At 59.4% G+C, this 24,260-nt stretch overlaps 1 protein-coding gene across 1 annotated transcript in view; it reads left to right on the top strand.

Moving 5' to 3' along the window:
* Positions 1-24,260, top strand: part of LOC144940803 (protein sidekick-2-like) — a 223,213-nt gene that overhangs the window by 190,793 nt on the left and 8,160 nt on the right. Inside the window, 18 exon segments of the mRNA XM_078867226.1 lie at positions 156-254; positions 736-930; positions 1,165-1,444; positions 2,313-2,416; positions 2,635-2,705; positions 4,553-4,687; positions 4,689-4,776; positions 6,135-6,191; positions 7,990-8,091; positions 8,844-8,959; positions 9,853-10,057; positions 14,508-14,645; positions 15,039-15,200; positions 15,899-16,024; positions 18,160-18,324; positions 19,358-19,498; positions 20,100-20,238; positions 20,759-20,900. Coding sequence (XP_078723352.1) covers positions 156-254; positions 736-930; positions 1,165-1,444; positions 2,313-2,416; positions 2,635-2,705; positions 4,553-4,687; positions 4,689-4,776; positions 6,135-6,191; positions 7,990-8,091; positions 8,844-8,959; positions 9,853-10,057; positions 14,508-14,645; positions 15,039-15,200; positions 15,899-16,024; positions 18,160-18,324; positions 19,358-19,498; positions 20,100-20,238; positions 20,759-20,900 — 2,465 coding nt within the window.

The raw sequence follows: 24,260 nt of genomic DNA, 5'->3' as shown, positions 1-24,260 counted from the left end.
AAAGGCGGCCGGGCGTGGTGTTGGCCACCAACCCACTCGCGTGCCGCGCCGGCCTTCATAGGCGGTGGTGATGCTGCTGCTCGCCAGAACAGCGCCTGGCCCCACCAGTTGCTGACGGGAGGCTGTACGGGGGACCTTTGTCTTTGTGTGGGCAGTGCCGGGACCGCCGGGCCGGGTCCTCTTCCCGGACGTGAACGCGAGCGCGGTGCTCATGGTGTGGCAGCCCCCCTCCGAGCCCAGCGGCGTCATCCTCGGTACGGCCGCCTCCCTGGGGCGCCCCCCCCCCCCTCCCCCGCCACCTTCACCCAACAAACCAGAGCAGTCAAACCACAACAGACACGAGAGGCTTTTGATGATCAGCCATGTTCAGTCCACTGCTGGATTGAGGCCTCTCTCCCTGTCCAAGCCGCCCGCCACCTCCTCCACACGACCCTGCGCTGCGGCTTGCGGCAGTCCACCCGGCGCCTTACGCCCCCGCGCTGATTCCGTCGCTCCGTCTCCCCGGTGGAGGTGCCGTCCCTTGGCCACCTTCCAGCGTCCTCCACCGCGGGATGGACATGGAGCGGCCGAGCGCGTCGGCTGTTTTGACCCGCGACGGAGGAAGGGCGACCGCGCGCGGACTCGTCTCATCCACGCCTCCCCTTCCCTGTGCCCCCCCCCCCCGCCCCCCCCCCGCCCCCCCCCCCGCCCCCCCCCCCGCCCCCCCCCCCCCGCCCCCCCCCCGCCCCCCACAAGGTTACAAGGTCTCCTACTGGCCCGAGTCGTCGAACCGGCGCGCGGCCATCGTGTCGGAGCTGGGCGCCGCGCCGCGCTCGTTCCGCGCCGCCGACCTCCTCCCCGAGTCGGCCTACCGCTTCCGCGTGCTGGCGCGCACGAGGAGGGGCTACGGGGAGGCCGCGGAGCTCTCCGTCATCGTCACCACGAGCCGAGGTGAGCGCCGCGGGGGGGGGAGGGGCGGGCAGGCGGGACACACGCCACGTACGCGGCCCCCACTGCCAGGCCCGGCGGGTTGCCCGACCGTTTGTGGAGGCGCGGATGATTTGTACACCAACAGCGGTCTCCCACGGAATTCTTCAAACGGTGCGAGACGTTTGCGAGCGTCAACCGATGAAGGCCGCCACGTCACAACCACACGCCCGCCCTGCGCCCCCCCCGCCCCCCCAGGTCGCCCCGACGCTCCCAGCCGCCCCGTGCTGACGCCGCACGCGGCCGTGACGGCGCGCGCCGTGACGCTGAGCTGGGGCGCAGGCGGGGACCACGCGGCGCCGCTCCGACACTTCACCCTCCAGACGCGCGCCACCGGCACGGGCGGCACGGGCGGACAGCGCGGGGGGACGGCGGCGGCTGCGGCCCCCTCCGGCGGCGGGGCACAGGCGCCGGGCAGGGGCTGGAGGACTCACGTGGCGTGGATCCCTCCCAACCTCACTGCCTTCACCGTCATGGGGTGAGCGTGCGTGTGTGGTGGAGCGAGCGAGCGAGCGAGCGAGCGTGCGCAGCGTGTGTGTGGTGAATGGGGAGCGGTATCGCTACGAACCCGGGCGACCCGAGTTCGATTTCTGCTCGTCACAGCCACCAACACCCAGTGACGATTATCTGAACCGCTGCTGGGCCTCCCCTAGGTCTACTCAGCCTCAAAACGAGTACCTGATGCGGTGCGTAAAAACATCGCCACTGGGGAGGCAAAGGCGGCCTGGCGTGGTGCTGGCCACTCACCCCCTCGTGTGCCGTGCCGGCCTTCGTAAGCGCTGTTTGCGAACAGCACTTGCCCCGACAGTCTGTCAAGGCTGTAGGGGGAGGATCTTTGTCTTTTCGGTGTGTGTTGAGAGCGTGCGCGCATATGTCCGTGCGTGCGTGCGTGTGTCCGTGCGTGCGTGTGCCTTGTGCGCGTGTGTCCGTGCGTGTGTCCGTGCGTGCGTGTGTCCGTGCGTGTGTCCGTGTGTGTATCCGTGCGTGCGTGTGTCCGTGCGTGTGTCCGTGCGTGTATCCGTGCGTGCGCGTGTTCGTGCGTGTGTTCGTGCGTGTGTCCGTGCGCGTGTGTCCTTGCTTGTATCCGTACGTGCGCGTGTCCTGTGCGCGTGTCCTGTGCGTGCGTGTGTCCGTGCGTGCGCGTGTGTCCGTGCGCATGTGTCCATGCGTGCGCGTGTGTCCGTGCGCGTGTGTCGGTGCGCGCGCGTGTCCGTGCGTGCGTGTGTCCGTGCGTGCGCGTGTGTCTGTGCGCGTGTGTCCGTGCGCGCGCGTGTCCGTGCGTGCGTGTGTCCGTGCGTGCGCGTGTGTCCGTGCGCGTGTGTCCGTGCGCGCACGTGTCCGTGCAGGCTCAGGCCGTACACGACGTTCCGTTTCCGCGTCTCGGCCACGAACGACGTCGGCGCGAGCGGCTGGAGCGAGGAGTCGGAGGAGATCGCCACCCTGCAGGCCGGTGAGCGACCAGCACCCCCGTCACTCTTCATTCCATCGTGGCCTGGAGCGGGAGTCGAGTTCACAGGGCAAAGCGCTGACAGCTGCCGGTTACTGGATAAGTTGCGCAAGGTCTCCGCCGTGCTTGTGCCAGGCTAGGTGCGCTCTGGCTTGGTGTGTTTTTTGGGTTCGTCCCGTAACGTCCCTGCCCGCTTCTCACCTCCCGACCCCCGACCCCAGCGCCCGAGAGACCCCCCAGGATCGTGCTGGTGTCGCCGCACAGCACCACGTCCGTGCTGCTCAAGTGGGAGGTAATGGAGCACCGCACCAGATCCACGTGTCTCCACCAAGCTCCAGCCACACGCAGGCGCGCACACGCAGGCGCGCACACGCAGGCGCGCACACGCAGGCGCGCACACGCAGGCGCGCACACGCAGGCGCGCACACGCAGGCGCACACACGCAGGCGCGCACACGCAGGCGGACACACGCAGAGGTGCGGCGGTGCTATTAACGCTCGCGTTTGAGTGGGGTGACGACACGAGCCGAGCGTGGCTGGGTAGGAATCATCGCAGGGTCCGTCCTGAGACGCTTGAAGTGCGACTCCGACATCTATCGCGGTTCTTCACTGTTACTTACTAACCCCCCCCCCCCCCCCCCGTGATGTCGCTGTACCTTTTGCTCTCCTATTAACCTACCACGAGTGCGTTTAACTGTTTATTTATCATTTTAAATATTCATGCGGTTTATTTCTGTTTTAAATAGAGAGAGAGAGAGGAGTGGGTGAGCAACGCATTTCCCGACGGCAGCCCCAAAGCTCATTTGCAGCAGCGATTTCCCTCCCGCCTCATTAGCAGGGCGCCTCGACTCCCGGCGTCAATAATCCAGACTCTGACAAAATAAATGAACGAGTCCTCATCTCTGCCTCCTCCTCCTCCTCCTTGCTCATTGCTCCTCCGTGCTCGTTATAAGATTTGTGGCTGTTTTAATATTTATGGTGGCAATTTGCAAGTCGGTTGGGGGGGGGGGGGTGGGATGGGGGTTTTGTCATTCCCAGAATCCGCGACGATCATCACCTCCTCCACTCTCACCACGACCATCATCACCACCACCACTCTCACCACGACCATCATCACCTCCTCCACGACCATCATCACCACCACCACTCTCACCACGACCATCATCACCACCACCACTCTCACCACGACCATCATCACCTCCTCCACGACCATCATCACCACCACCACTCTCACCACGACCATCATCACCACCACCACTCTCACCACGACCATCATCACCTCCTCCACGACCATCATCACTTCCATCACTCTCACCACCTCCGCCACTATCTATTGCCACCACCACCGCACTCACCTCCTCCACCCCCCCCCACCTCTGTCCGCCCGCCTGCTCGGTGCTGATGATGGCAGGGGAGGGGGGGCTGGGGGTTGGGGGGATTAGCACCGCGTGTTCTCGGCTCGGATCGTTGGCGTCACGCGTAATTACGCGGCCCGTAGGCTCAATGGCGACGTCAATACCGCGCATCAAAGTGGGATTACAAGTTTCCAACGGTAATTATTTGTTGCGACTAATTTATCAGTTTTTTTTTATTTGTGTCTGTTTCGCATGCTCACTCTGATACATACGCACACACGCGCCCACGTATGAACACACGAACAAACATTGCATGAACATCATCACACGCGCACACACTGTCGAACTTTTGTTTGCACACATACACGTCTACACACACGTGTGCACACATACGTGTACACACACACGCGTGCACACACACACGCGTGTACACACACACGTGCACACACACACGTGTACACACACACGCGTACACACACACGTCTACCCACACACGTGCACACACACACACGCGCACACACACACACGTGCACACACACGTCTACACACACGTGCACACACACACGTGCACACACACACACGCGCGCACACACACACGTGCACACACACACGTGCACACACGCACGTGCACACACACACGTCTACACACACGTGCACACACACACGTCTACACACACGTGCACACACACACACCTGCACACACACACGTGCACACACACACACGTCTACACACACACACACGTCTACACACACACACGTGTACACACACACACACGCACTGGCAGCCCCCGGAGGCGGCGTCTCTGAACGGGGTGCTGCTGGGGTACCGCGTGCACTACCGCGAGGTGGCGGACGCGGCCACGCCGGCGGCGCCCCCCAGCGCGCAGCCCTCGCAGCCGGGGGGCCACGGGGGGGGCGCCGGGGGGGGGGCACGGAGGAGGCGCGGGGGGGGCGCACGCCCAGAGCGCGCTCGCCATCAACCCCTCGCCCATGCAGGCGCAGCTGCTGTGTGAGGACGGAGCGCGCTCCTCGCCGCACGCTCGCGACACCGCGCTCGCCACGCGCCGCACTCGGCACGCACACACACACACACAGAGTACACACACACACACAGGGTGCACACACACACAGGGTACACACACACACAGGGTACACACACACACAGAGGGTGCACACACACACACACAGGGTACACACACACACACAGGGCGCACACACACACACACAGGGTACACACACACACACAGAGGGTGCACACACACACACAGGGTGCGCACACACACACAGGGTGCACACACACACACAGAGGGTACACACACACACACAGGGCGCACGCACACACACAGGGTGCACACACACAGGGTACACACACACACACAGGGTACACACACACACACAGGGCACACACACACACAGGGTACACACACACAGAGGGTGCACACACACACACAGGGTGCGCACACACACACAGGGTGCACACACACACAGAGGGTACACACACACACAGGGTGCACACACACACACAGGGCGCACACACACAGGGCGCACACACACACAGAGGGTACACACACACACACACAGGGTGCACACACACACAGAGGGTACACACACACACAGGGTACACACACACACACAGGGTACACACACACACACAGGGCGCACACACACACACAGGGTACACATACACACACAGAGGGTACACACACACACAGGGTGCACACGCACACAGGGCGCACACACACACAGGGTGCACACACACACAGGGCGCACACACACACACAGGGCGCACACACACACACACAGAGGGTACACACACACACAGGGTGCACACGCACACAGGGCGCACACACACACACAGGGTACACATACACACACAGAGGGTACACACACACACATGGTGCACACATACACACAGGGTGCACACACACAGGATGCACACACACACAGGGCGCACACACACACACAGGGCGCACACGCACACAGGGCGCACACACACACACAGGGCGCACACGCACACAGGGCGCACACACACACGGACACACAGTTTAAGATCCCCCCCCCGTATAGCCCGTAACAGACTGCAGGGGCAAGTGCTGTTAGCGCGTAACACGAGGGGGGTGACGTAGCCAGCACCAAGCCCGACCGCCTTTGTCTCCCCAGTGACGATGTTTACACACCGCACCAGGTACTCATTTGAGGCCGAGTCTACCTACGGGAGGCCCACATACTCACACAACGCATGACAGACCACGCACACGCCACGATCGCAGTAAGACGGTGATGATGGTGATGATGATGACGGCGTCCTAGACGAATCCCCGTGTCTTGACCCTCGTGTCTCTCTCCCACTTTGCTCCCCCCGCGCAGCGAAGTACGACACGAAGATCCTGAACAACTCCTCCATGCGGCGATACGAGCTCTCTCGTACGTGACACGCGCACGCCACACACACGTGCGTCATCGTTGTCGTCATCGTCATCATCGTCGTCGTCGTCATCGCCATCATCATCATCATCGTCATCATCGTCGTCATCCCGCAATTACTCTCCGCTCTTAACGGCTCATCGGACTTCATTAGCGCGCAGGCTCAGGGTGTCGTGCCTTGGATGGTGATTAAGCGGCACGGTCGCGCGCGTGTGCGTGCGCGTGTGTGTGTGTGGTGTAGCTGCGCCATGAACCCGGCGGCCCGAGTTCGATTCCCGCTCACGGCCAACACCCAGCGACGATTATCTGAACCGGTCCTGGGCCTCCGCCGAGGTCGACTCAGCCTCAAACGAGTACCCGGTGCGGTGTGTAGTAAAACATCGCCACTGGGGAGACAAAGGCGGCCGGGCGTGGTGTTGGCCACCCACCCCCTCGCGTGCCGTAGCCAGCCTTCATAGGCGCTACTCGCAAACAGCACTTGCCCCAACAGTCTCTTAAGGCTACACGCAAGGGAGGGGGGTGGATCTTTGTTCTCGAGGAGCGTGCACGCGTTGCGTGTGTGCTGCCCTGCGTCTACGAGGTGCGCGCGCGTGCGAGATGAATGCGCTGCGAGCGTGGGCTGTGAGTGGCAGTGCGGAAATGGGAACCGGGTTGCCCAAGGCCGTGGGTTTGGCAGAGAAAGTGTTCGTGCTCCTGGTCACCCGTGCCCCCCCCCCGTCTCCTCCGTGACTCGCTGCGCACCCAGCAGGCATTGTTCGTCTTGCCTGCGCCCCGTGCTTGATTTCAGACTTCAAATGAGCAGCGCTGGGCAGCCGTGTCAGACCAAAGCAAACAAAGCACGAGAAGAATAACGCGCGCGCGTGTGTGTGTGTGGTGTGTGGTGTTGCCGTTTTGATCTGTGTGTGTGTTGCTGTGTTGATCTGTGTGTGTGTGTGTTGCCGTGTGTATGTGTGTGTGTGTGTTGCCGTGTGTATCTGTGTGTGTGTTGCCGTGTGTGTGTGTGTTGCCGTGTGTATCTGTGTGTGTGTTGCCGTGTGTATCTCTGTGTGTGTGTGTTGCCGTGTGTATCTCTGTGTGTGTGTGTTGCCGTGTGTATCTGTGTGTGTGTGTGTTGCCGTGTGTATGTATGTGTGTGTGTTGCCGTGTGTATCTGTGTGTGTGTGTGTTGCCGTGTGTATGTATGTGTGTGTGTTGCCGTGTGTATCTGTGTGTGTGTGTTGCCGTGTGTATCTGTGTGTGTGTGTTGCCGTGTGTGTGTGTGTGTGTGTTGCCGTGTGTATCTGTGTGTGTGTGTTGCCGTGTGTGTGTGTGTTGCCGTGTGTATCTGTGTGTGTGTGTTGCCGTGTGTGTGTGTGTGTTGCCGTGTGTATCTGTGTGTGTGTGTTGCCGTGTGTATCTGTGTGTGTGTTGCCGTGTGTATCTGTGTGTGTGTGTATATATGGGTGTGTTGGGCAGCGGTAGTGTAGCGTTTAGCGCGCTGCGTTACGAACCCAGCGACCAGAGTTCGATTCCCGCTCACGGCCAACGCCAGTGACGATTATCTGAATCGGTCCCGGGCCTCCTCTAGGTCAACTCAGCCTCAAACGAGTACCTGGTGCGATGTGTAAACATCGCCACTCAGGAGACAAAGGCGGCCGGGCGTGGTGCTGGCCAGCTACCCCTCGTGTGCCGTGCAGGCCTTCACAGGTGCTGCTCGCGAACAGCACTTGCCCCAACAGTCCGTTCAGGCTGCACGGGGGCAGTCTGTGTCTTTGTGCTCACTGTGTGTGTGCGTGTGTGTGTCTCTGCGTGTGCTCAGAACTCACGAAGTTTCGCCGCTACGAGGTGATCGTCAGCGCCTACAACGCCGCGGGAGAAGGACCCCCCACTGCTCCCCTCCAGGTGTACGTGGGGGAAGCAGGTAGCCCCCCCTCACCCCACCTCATTAAACACACACAAAGATGAGGGCTCCCCGTATAGCCTACACATACCGTTTGGGCAAGTGCACCGATTAAGGCTGGCAAAATGCACGAGGTGTTGGTGTAGCCAGCTCCACGCCCGGCCGTCTTTGTCTCCCCAAAGCCGACGTTTGCACACGCCACCGGTTGCTCATTTGTGGCTGAGTCGATCTTGTGACCGCCCGGGTGGTTCGGTCTTTCGTCACCGAATGTTGGCCGCGAGCGGGGATCGAACTCGCCCCCACGGGGTGCTCCGCCACCGCTCCGCAAGCGCGTTGGGTACACGCGCACTGACAAAGACACAATCATGTAGCCTTAACGGGCTGTTGGGGCAAGTGCTGTTCGCGAGCACCTCTAGAGATTAGCACGGGTGGGTGGCCAGCACCACATCCGGCCACGTTTTTTTTCTCCCGAGTGGCGATGTGTGCACATCGCGACAGGTACAGCACTTAGTTGAGGCCGAGTCGACCTAGGGGAAGTCCAGGACCGGTTCAGATAATCGTCACTGGTGTGTTGGCCGTGAGCGAGAATCGAACTCGGATCACCGGGTTCGTAGCGCAGCACACTAACCGCGACACCACTGCTCCCCATGCTAACAAATACAAACCAAGACAAAGATCCCACGTATGGCGTGCACACACTTTGCCCATGTGCGTAACTGACCGATTGTTTTAACTTTTTCACGATTTTCCTTTTCCCCGTTGGGCCACACAAGTGCCCTCGGCGCCCCCCCAGAGCGTAGTGGTACGGCCCACGAGCTCCACTCAGCTGGAGGTGACGTGGGACCCCCCTCCTGCTGGAGCGCACAATGGAATCATCCAGGGGTACAAGGTGAGTGGCTGACCTTGACCTCCCGCGGTCAGACTTTCACTCGTGTTTTGCTTCGCCAGGGGAGAGCTCGAGAGTGACCTGGGTCACGAAATTGACCAACACAACCGCGCCATAGAAGGAAATTTAAAAAACACAGTGCACGGCCACAATGTTCAATAAATAAAAACGAACAACACAAGTTGGATTCTTGGACATCAAACTTTCAAAATCCATCCGTGGTAAAATAAAGTAACGGAAACACGAGCATAGATCGCTGGTGATTATTGCACGAGTATGCAAACTGGCAGGTTGATGTTAGAGAGGTCACGTCCAGTCGATGGGGGTGGTAGAGTACGTGCCATCATCACTTTCGTCTGTGTGTGAGCGCGCGATTCGCTGAGTTTGTGAGTGATGGTGAGTGCGTATGTGTGTGTGCCTGAGTGGTGGGGATGGGTGTGTGCGCACGTTTGTGTGTCTGTCTGGGGAGCGGTAGTGTAGCGGTTAGCGCGCTGCGCTACTAACCTGGCGACCCGAGTTCGATTCCCACTCACGGCCAATAGTGACGGTTATAATTGTCTAAACCGATCCTCAGACTCAAATGAGTATTTGTTGTGGTGCGTGTAAAAACATCGTCACTGGGGAGACAAAGGCGGCCGTGTGCCGTGCCGGCCTTCATAGGTGCTCGCTAACAGCACTTGCCCCAACAGTCTGTTAAGGCTATACGGGGGATCTTTGTCTTTTTTGCGCCTTCGTAGGCGCGCCGTGCCGGAATTCACAATTGGCTCACTAACGACATTTGCCCCGACAACCTGTTAAAGATCACACGGTGTGGGTTGGAGGTGGTGGTGGTGGTGGTGGTGGTGGGGCGGGGGGGAGGATCTTTGACTGTGTACCTCTGCGGGCCTCCTGTGTAGGTGTACTACAGCGACGCGGGGCGGCGCGAGGCTGGCGGAGCCGCCGCCGCGCCGGAGAGCGCCCGGACGCTCTTCCTCCCCGAGACGAGCGTGCGCTTGCGCAACCTCACAGGCTACACGGCCTACGCCGTGGCCGTGTGCGCCTACAACTCGGCCGGAGAGGGGCCCCGCGCGGGGCCCGTCACGGCCCGCACGCTCGCCGCTGGTGAGCGCAAAACTCGCCCCGGTGCCGATCACTCGCTCACTCGCTCACACGCTCGCTCGCTCACTCGCTCACTCACTCGCTCGCTCGCGCGTGCGGGCTTCAGGTGCCAGTGTTGTAAGCGAGCAGCACCTATGAAGGCTGGAACGACGCGCGCCTATGAAGGGGTGGTTGTGGTCTGAAACCACGACCGGCCGGCCGCCTTTGTCTCCCCACCCTTCAATGCTGATGCTTACACACTCTGACCAGGTGCACTAACCACTGTGCCACCGTTCCCCACACCCACGCAAGCACGCACGCACTCATCCATCACCCGTGCACCCACCCACACCCACCCATGCACTCACCCACCCATGCACCCACCCATGCACTCATCCACTCATGCACCCACCCAGCCACCCACCCATGCACCCACCCACACCCTCACCGTACACGCCTCTCCTCCGCCCCTAAGCAGGGTTGAGCCTGGTTTAGTGCCTGGATGGGAGACCTGCACCAGGGCTTGCCAGGTGCTGTAGGCGCGCGGTGTTCAGGCGGTGGTGGTGGTGAGCGTCATCCCCTCGCACGGAGCAGTGCTGTGCCCGGGTGTTCTCCGGGGGCTCTGCGTTTGCCTCCCACGCGAAGCCGAACTCTCATTAATTGCGGAATTCAGGGCCAGGCGAGCAGATTTAGCGGTTGCCCCACTGAACAGGAGTGTCGGGCCTCGGTGAGGCATTTCTGGGCAAATGATTTCCATTAGATGTTAACACGGCCCGGAGCAACGGGTACAGCGGTGATAACAGGCTGAGTGATAATGAAGCCGGCAACCTGAGTCGGATTGATTGATTTAGTGCAAGGATCTCAGCCTCCCAAAGCGCATTGCTTTGCATCTCAATCATTCAATTTCCCCCATTATAATTGCCTCTTCCGCTCTAGTGGTGGGAGTTGTGATGGTGCTCGCCTGTGCGGCACGTGGCCTGTAATCCAGCGCTGTGGAGGCAACGAGGGTTAGGGGGTCGCCACGTCAATGTTGTCGCGAAGCTCCCTTTGTGTGCGGAGTCGAGGAGGAGCCGTACCCTGGCCGATGCCGGGGGAAGGAAGTACGGCAAAATAAAAAATAAAATGTGGACTTCCACCTGTTCTGGCTGTATGAGATAGAGCGTTTCCCCCTCGCACGCGTGGGTTTTCTCCAGGTGTTCCGGTTTACGCCAAAACGTGAGCACTCATTAGTTGTGCTCATAACACGTTAACATATTTGTAGGACCGCGAAACTTGGGCAATTGTTGGTCGCGCAGGCCGCTCACCGCGTGGCTGCTGCTGCTGCCGCTGCTGCCTCACCGCTCGTCTGCGGTTCCTCCTCCTGTCGCCTCTGAGTCGTCCTCTGTCTCTCTCTCTCGACGAGAGTGAGGAGCGGAGTGCTACAAGTTGACATTGGCAGATTTGAAAAAAACGCCCTCATCATCCAGCAGTGGAGTGGCTGTCCACGTAAAAAGCTCGGCACAGCGCGTTCTCTCCTCGCCTCACCCCCTTGCGCCGACCGCTCCGTGCTTGCCCCCCCCCCTCCCCCGTGCCCACGGAGGGGGTCCCGCCCCCCGTGGGGCCCGTGCCGTCACGCCGAATGAAATCGCGAATAGCGAACCGCCGACGCCGCTAAGCGGTAGGCCGCGCTCGGCCCCGCGGCGCTTCGTGGAAAGTTGAAGCGGCCCGCGGGCAGCACCGCTGGGGGCGGGGGCGGCGATCGGCCGCTTCACCCCCCCACCCACCCCCCCTCCCGCCCGGGTCGTGCTCCCACACACGGCGAGTGGCGAGCGAGGACGGAGGGGGCACGGACGGGGGTGGAGGGCCCCCTCGCTCCTGCGGTCCTCACTCATTCAAGGTTCCTGGTGACCCAGTGACTGGTTCCTGGTGACCCAGTGACTGGTTCCTGGTGACCCAGTGACTGGTGACTGGTTCCTGGTGACCCAGTGACTGGTTCCTGGTTCCTGGTGACCCAGTGACTGGTTCCTGGTGACCCAGTGATTGGTTCCTGGTTCCTGGTGACCCAGTGACTGGTTCCTGATTCCTGGTGACCCAGTGACTGGTTCCTGATTCCTGGTGACCCAGTGACTGGTTCCTGGTTCCTGGTGACCCAGTGACTGGTTCCTGATTCCTGGTGACCCAGTGATTGGTTCCTGGTGACCCAGTGACTGGTTCCTGATTCCTGGTGACCCAGTGACTGGTTCCTGATTCCTGGTGACCCAGTGATTGGTTCCTGGTGACCCAGTGACTGGTTCCTGATTCCTGGTGACCCAGTGACTGGTTCCTGGTGACCCAGTGACTGGTTCCTGGTGACCCAGTGACTGGTTCCTGATTCCTGGTGACCCAGTGATTGGTTCCTGGTGACCCAGTGACTGGTTCCTGATTCCTGGTGACCCAGTGACTGGTTCCTGGTGACCCAGTGACTGGTTCCTGGTGACCCAGTGACTGGTTCCTGGTGACCCAGTGACTGGTTCCTGATTCCTGGTGACCCAGTGACTGGTTCCTGATTCCTGGTGACCCAGTGACTGGTTCCTGATTCCTGGTGACCCAGTGATTGGTTCCTGATTCCTGGTGACCCAGTGACTGGTTCCTGATTCCTGGTGACCCAGTGACTGGTTCCTGATTCCTGGTGACCCAGTGACTGGTTCCTGGTGACCCAGTGACTGGTTCCTGGTGACCCAGTGACTGGTTCCTGGTGACCCAGTGACTGGTTCCTGGTGACCCAGTGACTGGTTCCTGGTGACCCAGTGACTGGTTCCTGATTCCTGGTGACCCAGTGACTGGTTCCTGATTCCTGGTGACCCAGTGATTGGTTCCTGATTCCTGGTGACCCAGTGACTGGTTCCTGGTGACCCAGTGACTGGTTCCTGGTGACCCAGTGACTGGTTCCTGATTCCTGGTGACCCAGTGACTGGTTCCTGATTCCTGGTGACCCAGTGACTGGTTCCTGGTGACCCAGTGACTGGTTCCTGGTGACTTAATGACGCTGCACTGGGGACTCAAGGTCCCTGGTTCCTTTCGACTGAAGTACTCTGGTCGTGTGACCCCCCCCCCTCTGCGCGTTCCGAGTGCAGTGCGCCGACTCCCCCCCCCCCCCCACGTGCCCCCCTACGCCGTGCACAAGGCGCGGCTCTGTGTGGGTGAGACGATGGGATGGGTAGGGGGGTAGCTGAGTTACCGTGCCACGGGAGAGCCCCCCACCCACCCCCTCTTAATGCTCACCGACAGCGAGTTGGGGGGGGCGCGGGGGGGGGGGCGTTGCATTTTGTATTTCCCTGCGAGCGACGCCAGGGGCCGTGCTCCGTGCTCATCGTGAGCTTTGAGCTGAGCCAGACTCGCCCAGCCACTCGCACCCTGCAGCACACAGGCACACATCCTGCACCCCACACACAACCTGGCGCAATGCGTATAAAACATCAGTATTGGGGAGACAAAGGCGGCCGGGCGTGGTGTTGCAATGCCGGCCATCGTAGGTGCTACGCGCTCCACGGAGGATCCTTGTCTCGGTGTGCTGGAGGGAAGGAGGGTTGCCAACATTGAACATTCACGCGCCAAGGGCGCCGATTCGAGTGTTGTCAGCGGCTGAGAGTTGCGTGCGCGCGCGTGCGTGTTCTCGCGCGTGTGTGCGCGCGTGCGTGCGCGTGCATGCGTGTGCGTGCGCGTGCCCGCCTCCTTGGCATTGCCTCCACGTCCTGTGCGCCGTGCCCGGGTCGCGCTGCGTGGAGCTTGCGGCGCTCAGCAGCAATGTCTCTTTAATGAGCGAGCGGGCGCGGTGCGGAACACGAGATAATGCCCCCCCCCCCCAACTCCCCTCCTCCCCCCCCCCCAATCACCCCCCCACTCCCATCCCCCCCCAATCCTCCCCCACTTCTCTCCTCCCCCCCACTCCCCTCCTCCCCCCCCAAGCCCCCTAGAACTCCCCCCCCCAATTCCCCCCAACTCCCCTCCTCCCCGCCAGCACCGGTTGGCAGATCAGATGGCGATCGTCATGCTGTGCCGATGACGGTGGTGGTGGCGGTGGTGGTGTTGTTGTTGCTGTTGTTGTTGTTGTTCCACGTGGACAGGAGTCGTCCAACGGAGACGGCTCTGTGGGTGCGCAGGGTAGCGCGGTGCAGCGCGCTAACCCCTGCGCCACCGCTCCCTACTCACGCTCCTGTGTCGTGCGCGCACACACGCACACACGCACTCACACACGCACTCACACACACTCACACACGCGCACTCACACACGCACTCACACACGCACGCACACCCGCACACACACACATGCACACACGCACTCACACACACTCACACACGCGCACACACACGCACACACACACACACTCACACACGCACACACACACACTCACACACACACACTCACACACTCACGCACTCACACACGCACTCACGCACACGCATGCACACCCGCACACACACTCACGCACTCACTCACGCACTCACACACGCACAGCCCCCTCCGCGCCCTCGTTCCTCAGGTTCTGGGACGTGACCTCGACGTCGTTGAACGTGACCTGGGGGCCGCCCGCGCAGCCCAACGGGGTCCTGTCCGGTTACCGCCTCGTCTACAAACCCTCGCTGCCCGTGCACGGTGGGCAGCCCCCCTCCATCTCTCAAACCCCCCCCCCTCTTCCCCAACCCCCCTCCGCCCAACCCAGCTCCTTGCGAGAGGCACGGTGGTGGTGGTGTGGTGAGTGTGGTGGTGGTGTGTACGGGTGAGGGGTGTGATGAGTGTGGTGGTTGGGGGTTGTGATGGTGTGCACGGGTGAGGATTGTGGTGAGTGTGGTGGTGGTGGTAGTGGTGGTGTGTTCGGGTGAGGGGTGTGGTGAGTGTGATGGTGGTGGTGTGTACGAGTGAGGGGTGTGCCGTGGTGGTCGTGGTTGTGGCGATCGCGCGGGTGAGCGTTCGCGGTGAGCGTTCGCGGTGGCCGGCGGCGGTGAGCGTGCGGTGGTGAGCGCGTGTGCGGGTTGCGGCGCCGTGCAGGGGTGAGTAAGATCGTGAGCGTGGAGGTGAGGGCCGACGCTCCGCGCTGGCTCCGCGTCAAGGACCTGGCCCCCGCGCTGCCCTTCCAGTTCCGTGTGCGCGCGCGGACCTTCGCGTTCGGGCCCGAGCTCGAGGCCAACGTGAGCACGGCGCCGGCACACGGTGGGTGTACACACACACTCACACACTCACACACACTCACACACACACGTGTACTCACACGTGTACTCACACACACACACACGTGTACTCACAATCACTCACACACACGTACTCACACACACACGTGTACTCACACGTGTACTCACACTCACACACACGTGTACTCACACGCACGTGTACTCACACTCACACACACACTCGTGTACACACACTCACTGTCACACACACGTGTACTCACTGTCACACACGTGTACTCACACTCACGTGTACTCACACACACGTGTACTCAGACTCACACTCACTGTCACACACACACACGTGTACTCACACTCACACACATGCACTCACTGTCACACACACACTCGTGTACTGACACGTGTACTCACACACACACACGTGTACTCACACACACGTGTACTCACACTCACACACGTGTACTCAATGTCACACACACACGTGTACTCACACACACGCACACACACTCGTGTACTCACTGTCACACACACGTGTACTCACACACGCGTACTCACACACTCACACGTGTACTGGCGTGTACGCAAGTGTAATTACACTCACTCACCTCTACTCACATGCCGTGCCGACCTTCACAGAGAGGTGCTGCTACTCGCTATCAGCAGCACTTGCCCCGACAGTCTATCAAAGGCTACACCGCGGGGTGGGGGTCTTTGTCTTTGCAGGCGCCCCAGGGCCCCCCGGCTCCCCCGTGGTGTACCAGTACGGCCACGAGGTCCACCTGCAGTGGAGTCACGGCGACCCGGGCCTGGCCCCCGTCACCGGCTACCTGGTGGAGGCCCGACCCTCTGGTACGTACGGAGCAGCAGGAGTAGCAGGAGCAGGAGGAGGAGCAGGAGAGGCTTGCGGAGGCCCCAATGTGGTTCGTGGCCAGGGCGGTCCTCCACGTCTGTCGTGGCAATAGTCTCCGTCCGTCCGCCACGGCGGAGGTGAATCTGGAATTTCAACGGGACCGACATTTCAGCTTCATTGGCCCTGGTCAAGGCCAACGATATCATGAAGAGGCCGGGGCTTTGCGTTGTTGTTCTTCGTGCTTTGGGGGGAGGGGGGTCCCTTGCTCCCTGCTCGTGATCAATACGGACCTTCACGATGATGGGCAGGCCCGGTTGCGAGCTGCGTGGCTGGGAGTCAGAACAATTCCCTGTTCACGTTGGGGTGCGACAGGGATGTCCTTCGGCTCGTGCACTTGTTAACATACGGCTTGACCGTGTAGTTCGATACAAATTTCCATGGCTGTACCGGAGGAATATATCCATCTGCTGCAGGTACAATGGGAGGCTGATCGATGCCCGTGTGCGGTCAAGGGATGGCTCCCTATTCTACTCCCCTCCGTGCGCTCTCTCCGCTCCAGTAACCGTGGCCTTCTGTTGAATCGCCCGAGCAACTCTGCTCGGTGGGGGGTCACTCTTTCTTCTCTGCTACCCCCACAGTCTGGAGCTCCCTTGCCCCCCCCGCCCCCAGCCACAACCAACACGGCCCAGCGGCAGCGCTAGATTCGCCGCTTGTCACAGAGCTTTACGGTTCGAATCGGGTGGCGGGCCCCGAGTTATTACTGCCGGTGCAGTGACCGTGGCAATTCCACGGCAGCGTGCGCCGTCTTGCTTCGCCTTGGCAGTGGAGACGTTAAAGACCCCCGTGGCGTCATTCGCAAGAGTCGGCCATCGTGTGCCACGGGCGCGACAGTCCACATCGTTTTTTTTACTCGTTTGGAATTTACCAACCCCAACCTACCGCAAACAAAAAAAAACTTTGGCAGGACCCTCCTAAAAAAAACTGTCATGAGACACGGCAAATCTTTCATGGATCAACAAGCGAAGTCGTCGGTTTAACACGTAGTAGGCTTTCGTGACCAATAGTATCCATAAGAGAGAAGTTTTTTCTGTGTTAGATCTCATAAATGTACACGACCTAACCCAAAATACCTCTTATCAAGCGAAGTAGAAGTAGTAATAACCAATAATAATGATAATTTTGGAGCTTTCGTGACTGCAGGAATTATTCTTTGTTTCTTTCGGTTAAGTCACGTCTAAAGATAAAATAAAAAAATAAAATAATAGCATATTACTACGACGTTTCGATTGCAACACAAGCAATCATCATCAGGCATAAAAGAAATAGCAACAAAAATCTAACTAGAAAACTATAGACAGATATACAAGCAGACAGACATCACAACGGCACACAGAGAGAGGACACATATCGGCACAAAGAGAGGGGTCGTTTCTGTGACGGTCCCTGCTTGTGTTGCAATCGAAACGTCGTAGTAATATGCTATTATTTTAATTTTTTATTCTATCTTTAGACGTGACTTAACCGAAAGAAACAAAGAATAAGAATAATGATTATTATTTGAATAATAACAGCGGTGCTGTTGGCTCCGTTGCCCCAGTTTAAGTCCAAGCCCCAGAGGCGTTCCCTCTTCGCCCTCCCAGTGACCGACTGCCTCTCTCCCACGCGATCTAACCCCCCAAGAAAACACGTGATGATACATCGCTCGCGAAAGCCCACGACGTGTTGCCACCCTCTTTCTCTCTCTGCACCAGCAGTGCTTCTTCTTCTTCTTCTTCGCCTGGGGTGGCACGCACCCACTGGGGGGTTGCGAGGCATGGCCAGGTTCTTTTTGTCGAAGGTAAATCGTCGACAACACAAATTAAGGAAGGGGCACGTAAGTCACAACTTACTTCGTTTCATCAACTACGCTGTGCATTTACCAACATCATGACATTGTTTTTAACGACCGAGAACGCAAGGGGGGTGGTTGTGCAAGGCTGCAGCAAAGGTTACGAAGCACCCGCCCTGCGCAACAAGCGAGTCCGCCGTGTCCCGTACGGAATCCCGCCGAGAAGCAGCGCTCCCCAATCCACGCCACCACTCTCCCGATGTCACCCTGGGCCCCCCCCCCCCTCCCTCCTTGTGCGTAACTCAGACGACGGCCTGTGGGACCTCCTGGCCAAGGACATCCCCCGCGAGGCGACGTCGCACTCGCTGCGCCCCGGCCTGCTCCGCCGGGGCCTCACGTACACCTTCCGCATGTCGGCCGTGAACCGCTACGGCTCGGGGACACCGGGGCCCCCCTCGCAGCCCCTCACCAGTGAGCACAGCCTCACACCACCACCAGCAGCAGCAGCACCACCAGCACCACCACCAGCACCACCACCACCAGCACCGCCAGCACCAGCAGCACCACCACCACCAGCACCACCAGCACCAGCAGCAGCACCACCAGCATCACCACCACCAGCACCAGCAGCACCACCAGCAGCACCACCACCAGCACCACCACCAGCACCACCACCACCAGCACCAGCACCACCACCAGCAGCACCACCACCACCAGCACCACCAGCACCAGCAGCAGCACCACCAGCATCACCACCACCAGCACCACCAGCACCACCACCACCAGCAGCAGCACCACCACCAGCAGCACCACCAGCATCACCACCACCAGCACCACCACCAGCACCACCACCAGCACCACCACCAGCACCACCACCACCAGCACCACCACCAGCACCACCACCACCAGCAGCACCACCACCACCAGCACCACCACCAGCACCACCACCAGCACCAGCACCACCAGCACCACCACCAGCACCACCACCACCAGCACCACCACCACCAGCACCACCACCAGCACCAGCACCACCAGCCCCACCACCAGCACCAGCACCACCAGCACCACCACCAGCACCACCACCACCAGCACCACCACCACCAGCACCACCACCAGCACCAGCACCACCAGCACCACCACCAGCACCACCACCACCAGCACCACCACCAGCACCACCACCAGCACCACCACCAGCAGTACCACCACCAGCGGCACTGCTACCACCACCACCAGCACTGACGTCATGATCGCCGTCATTATCGCAATCATCATCAACGTCACCCGTCAAGAATCACCGATCGCTTCACCGTCACCGTCAACGATCACGAATCCACAGCCTCACCCGCGCTTAACACCACACAGGGTGACGAGAGACCATCTGCTGTACCCCCCCCCCCCTCTGCCACCCCCCCTGCCACCCCCCCCCCTTCTGCCACCCCCCGCTGCCACCCCCCCCTGCCACCCTCTGCCACCCCCTGCCACTCCCCCCCCCTGCCACCCCCAGCGCACCTGGAGGCGGCGTTCTACGACGAGTGGTGGTTCCTGGTGGTGGTGGCGCTCAGCGGCCTCCTCCTCATCCTCCTCCTCGTCTTTGTCCTCGTCGTGCGCGGCCAGCGACAGCGGCACAAGCGCAGGGCGCACTCCGGTGACGCATACCAGCTCCGCATCGCCGCCAAAATCATCATCATCATCATCACCGTTAACATCATCATCATCATCACCGTTAACATCATCATCATCACCGTTATCATCATCATCATCGCCGTTAACATCATCGTCGACATCATCATCATCGTCGTAATCGTCATCGTCGTCGACATCGTCGTCCAACATTGTCCACATCGTTAACATCTTCGTAAACCCATCCACATGACCGTTAACATAATCGTCAACTTCATCATCATCATCGTTAACATCATTGTCGTCAACATCATCCACACCATCGTTAACATCATCCACACCATCGTTAACATCATCATCGTGAACATCATTATCATGAACATCATCATCATCGTTAACATCATGATCGTGAACATCATCATCATGAACATCATCATCATCATCGTGAACATCATTATCATTGTGAACATCATTATCGTGAACATCATCGTTAACATCATCATCCTGAACATCATCATCTTGAACATCATCATCATCATCGTGAACATCATCGTCATCATCCACATCGCCGCCATCACCATCGTCGTCATCACTATCCCCCTGCCCCTCGTGACCCGTGACCCCAGGAGCGGTGGTGAAGGGCGGCACGCTGGGGAACCAGGAGATGGTGAGTCTGGACGAGCGCTTCGCTGCCAGCCTGGAGCTCAGCGAGCGGCGCCTGCCCGTCAAGAACACGTTCTGCCACCCCAACGGGGCGCCCTCCAGGTGACCCGACCACAGACGAACACTCACCCGTACACTTAACCACTCACCCGTACACACACCCGCACACTCACACACTCACCTGTACACTCACCCGCACACTCACCCGCACACTCACCTGTACACTCAACCACTCACCCGTACACACACCCGCACACTCACACACTCACCCGCACACTCACCCGCACACTCACCCGCACACTCACCCGCACACTCACCTGTACACATAACCACTCACCTGTACACTCATCCGTACACTCACCCGCACACTCACCAGTACACTCACTGGTACACTCACTGGTACACTCACCCATACACTCACGCACTGGGTAAGTGGGTGGGTGGACTGAGTGAGCGAGCCGTGTGGGTGAGTGAGTGCGCTGGGTGAGCGAGCCGTGTGGGTGAGTGAGTGCGCTGGGTGAGTGCACTGAGTGAGTGTGCCGTGCCGGGTGGGTGAGTGAGTGCACTGGGTGAGTGCGCTAAGTGCCGGCTGCACCCCCCCTACCCCCCACCACCCACCCAGGTCCCCGTCGGACCGCAGCCCCACGTCGCTGGGCGTGGCGGAGGACGAGGCGCCCGCGCAGTACGCGGAGTTTGGCAAGAGCGACTCCCTCCTGTCGAGCCCCAGCCTCAAGCACAAGCTGTCCGACATCCCCGAGTCGCCGGTGAGGTCCGCTCGGCAGCGCCCCGCGTGTGGCGCACGCACCCCGCTCGCGCGCCCCGCCAGGCAGCCGAGGAGCTCGGAGCGCCAAGATCGCCAGAGCCCGGATCCTGGGTTCTAATTCGGGGGTTCCAAAGCCACCGTCTGTGATTGAACCGCCCTCTCGAGCAAGTCAATGCTCGCAGCCCCTTCCCTGTGGACTCGCACGGAGGGCCGTAGACTCGCCCAGGGAACCACGGACTCGCAGACAGTCATAGACTCACATAGAGACCCAGAGATGTGTTGTTTTTTTAATGAGCCTGCGGGTGGCGGTGGAGGCGGGAAGGGAAAATCGACGTCTTTGGCGCGGAATCAACCGCCCGGGCCACCATCGCCATCTGCTGTTCGGCTGTTCCCCACGCTCGTTCGCTCGCTCGCCGCGCGAAACGGAGCGAGCGCCGCGCAAAACGGAGCGAGCGCCACGTGGGAGGGGAGACACGGCGGCTGCCGCTGTCTCCGCTGCTAGCCGGGGCCCCTGTCGGCCTGTGTGCGATGTCTGCGCTGCACACACACACACGCGTCGCTCTGACGCCAGACGGGTCCCATCCCCGGGGTTGTGCCGTGACTGAGACGGCTGAGCTGGTGGTGTGCGGTGTCTCGTTGGCACTCGTGTGGCTGTGAGCTGGGAGCAGCCGCCAAACTTTGATGATCTTTTTTTTTTTGGGGACACATTTCATTTTTTTTTCGGTGGTGCTGCTGCTGCGACTGCTGCTGCGTTGGCAGTGATGCAAAATCACAATTAACAACAACAACAACTCAATACATCCATCAATAGCACTGTGTGTGGCCTTCAAAGGGAAAACAATATATAGCAGGCGACGTTCCGGGCAATGGCCCTTTTTCGTGTGTGTTTGAAGAAGGGCAAATTGCCCGAAACGTCTCACCTATTCTATTGTTTTTTCCTTTTAAGGCCGCAGTGTTATTTGACGAATTTCACGTTGGGTTTTGTGCTTTTTTAAAAAAATGTCACTCATTCTGCACTGCTGCTGCCAATAATACGTCCGGAGCTCCCCACGTGGCATCCCTCAGCCACCCGTGCTGTCGACCCCCTTCTGCTGTTTACATGCTGGCTCCAGACCTTACATTTTGTTCTCTATGCCGATCATCGACTTGCCTGACTCTTTTGCCCCTGTAAACAAGTTGCCCTGTTTCCATAGAGCCAGCTTGAGATAATAATCGTAGTTTAGTTCACTCGGCGTTTGCGTTGTTCTTGTAGCGAGCAAAGCTATCGTCACTAAGGAAGGCGCTACTGTTTTTCACAGACGACTCAGCCTCAATTGAGGACCTGGATGCGATGTGTAAAAAAAAAAAAAACCCTTCCGTGGGAGACAAAGGCGGCCGGGCGTTGTGCTGGCCACCCACCCCCTCGTGTGCGGTGCCGGCCTTCGTAGGCGCTCGCTAACGGCACTTGCCCCAACAGTCAGTTCTGTTGATAGCCCGTACGGGAGATCTTTGTCTTTGTTTGGCCTCCCCTCCCCCCGCCCGCTGGACAGAAGAACGGCTCAGGTGATGGCTTACGCGATAATCCTGGCAAACGGGTGCGAGCTGGGAGCGCTCGCCTCGCACAGTTAGTGCCGTGGCTTTTCTTTTTTCTGTGCAGGAGGACAATTTGCACGCGCGGATGTCGAGGTGCGGATTGGCGATTATGGGCGGGCGACAGATTGTGCAGCGCTTGCGCAGGCAGACCGTGACACGCGCGGGGACATTTAATAAGAGCAACGCAATTTATTTTTTTATTCGTTTTTCTTCAGAACACCTCCTCTCATTAAAGCGGCTTCCAAAAAGTGTGTAATTTGTAGCACAAAAAAAAGGTAATAATAAGAATCAGCTGTACCCTAAGCGCACCTGTGTTAGCATAAGGCGCGTGCGTGCGTGAGCGTGCGGGTCCGTGCAGGAATGTCCGCGCGAGTGTCGATTTGTGTGCACGGACGTGTGCGGATGTGTGCGCTTGCGCGCGCGTGCGGTCCCAGTGTGTGTACGAGCAATAAGAAGCGGCGAATAATTGCACCGGCGGTGGGCCTCTTCTACGTCGGCTCAGACTTAAAAACGAGTACCTGGTGCGGTGTGTAAAAACATCGCCACCGGGGAGACAAAGGCTGCCGGGCGTGGTGCCGGCCACGCGCCCCCGTCGTGTGCCGTGCCGACCTTCGTAGGCTATCGCTGATAGCACTTGCCCCAACAGCAGTCTGTTAAAGGCCGTGCCGGGGGATCTTTGTCTTTGTTCTCGTGCCAACGTGCGCCCGCCCGGAGCTCCCCACGTGGCCTCCCTCGCCGGCGTGGTGGCGCAACACCGACCCCGACCTCAAATTCACCCACGACCACCAACCACGACCACCACCAACTTCAGACGATTGTTGTGCCAGCGTGGCCCTGCGGTGCCTCAGACCCAGTGCCGAATTATCCTCGTAGCAAGAAGTAGCTACATATTGTAGTAGCTACTACATATTGTAGTAGCTACTACAATATGTAGTAGTAGCTACTACATATTGTAGTAGTAGCTACTACTACATAATGTAGTAGCTACTACTACATATGTAGCTACGGGCCCCGCACTTTCAAGGGCCCCGCGCTAAATGCTTTCAAGCTATCAATTCCGGTTCGGTGATTCTGCACTTGCTCTATTACTATAGTACTTTACCGCCTTCACCTTTTACGAACGACCGGGTGTTTAAGCTTAGCGATTTGTCGCATTATCTGGCTGTATAGCAAATGAAAAAATACAATAACTTTACTATGCAAGTTAAAAATTCGTCTTTTAATATTTATGTGTTTATTTACTTATTTAGGGCCCCTTTGTAACATAAACTACAGGCCCCACACTAGCTTACTCCGGCACTGCTCAGGCCCGTGGGTGGGGGGTGGGGGTTCCTTTGCTTGGCACCCCAGCCAGCACCCACCTAGGAACACCACTCAAACATCTAATTGTTGCTACTCTTTGGGTCTTTCGTTAAAGTCACGTTGATAGAAGAAAAATAATTTATAAAAAATGTGTTGTTTATCGTCTCGCACGCGCTCGTTCGGTCGCCCGCTCAACCGTGCACTCATTCACATCTCTCTCTGTCTGTGTGTGTCTGTGTGTGTGTGTGGCTGCACACGCGCTAATTGATTTATCGAGGCCGCTCCCTCCACCCACTGAGTGAACTCGATCGCTCAGGGCGGTTTTGTGTGAGCCGGGGGGTGGGGGGTGGCAGGGCGTGAGGAAAACGTTCGTCCGGACCATGAGCCGGCAAGCAACAATAGCAAGGGAGAGCCGCTTTCTTCGAATTCGGTGTTAATTGAACTCGGAATGTCAAGGGCCGCGATGCACCGTGAACGATGTCGTGAC

Source organism: Lampetra fluviatilis, chromosome 23 (genome assembly GCF_964198595.1).
Source record: "Lampetra fluviatilis chromosome 23, kcLamFluv1.1, whole genome shotgun sequence".
Classification (NCBI taxonomy): domain Eukaryota; kingdom Metazoa; phylum Chordata; class Hyperoartia; order Petromyzontiformes; family Petromyzontidae; genus Lampetra; species Lampetra fluviatilis.
This window is presented reverse-complemented; position numbering and strand designations above follow the sequence as displayed.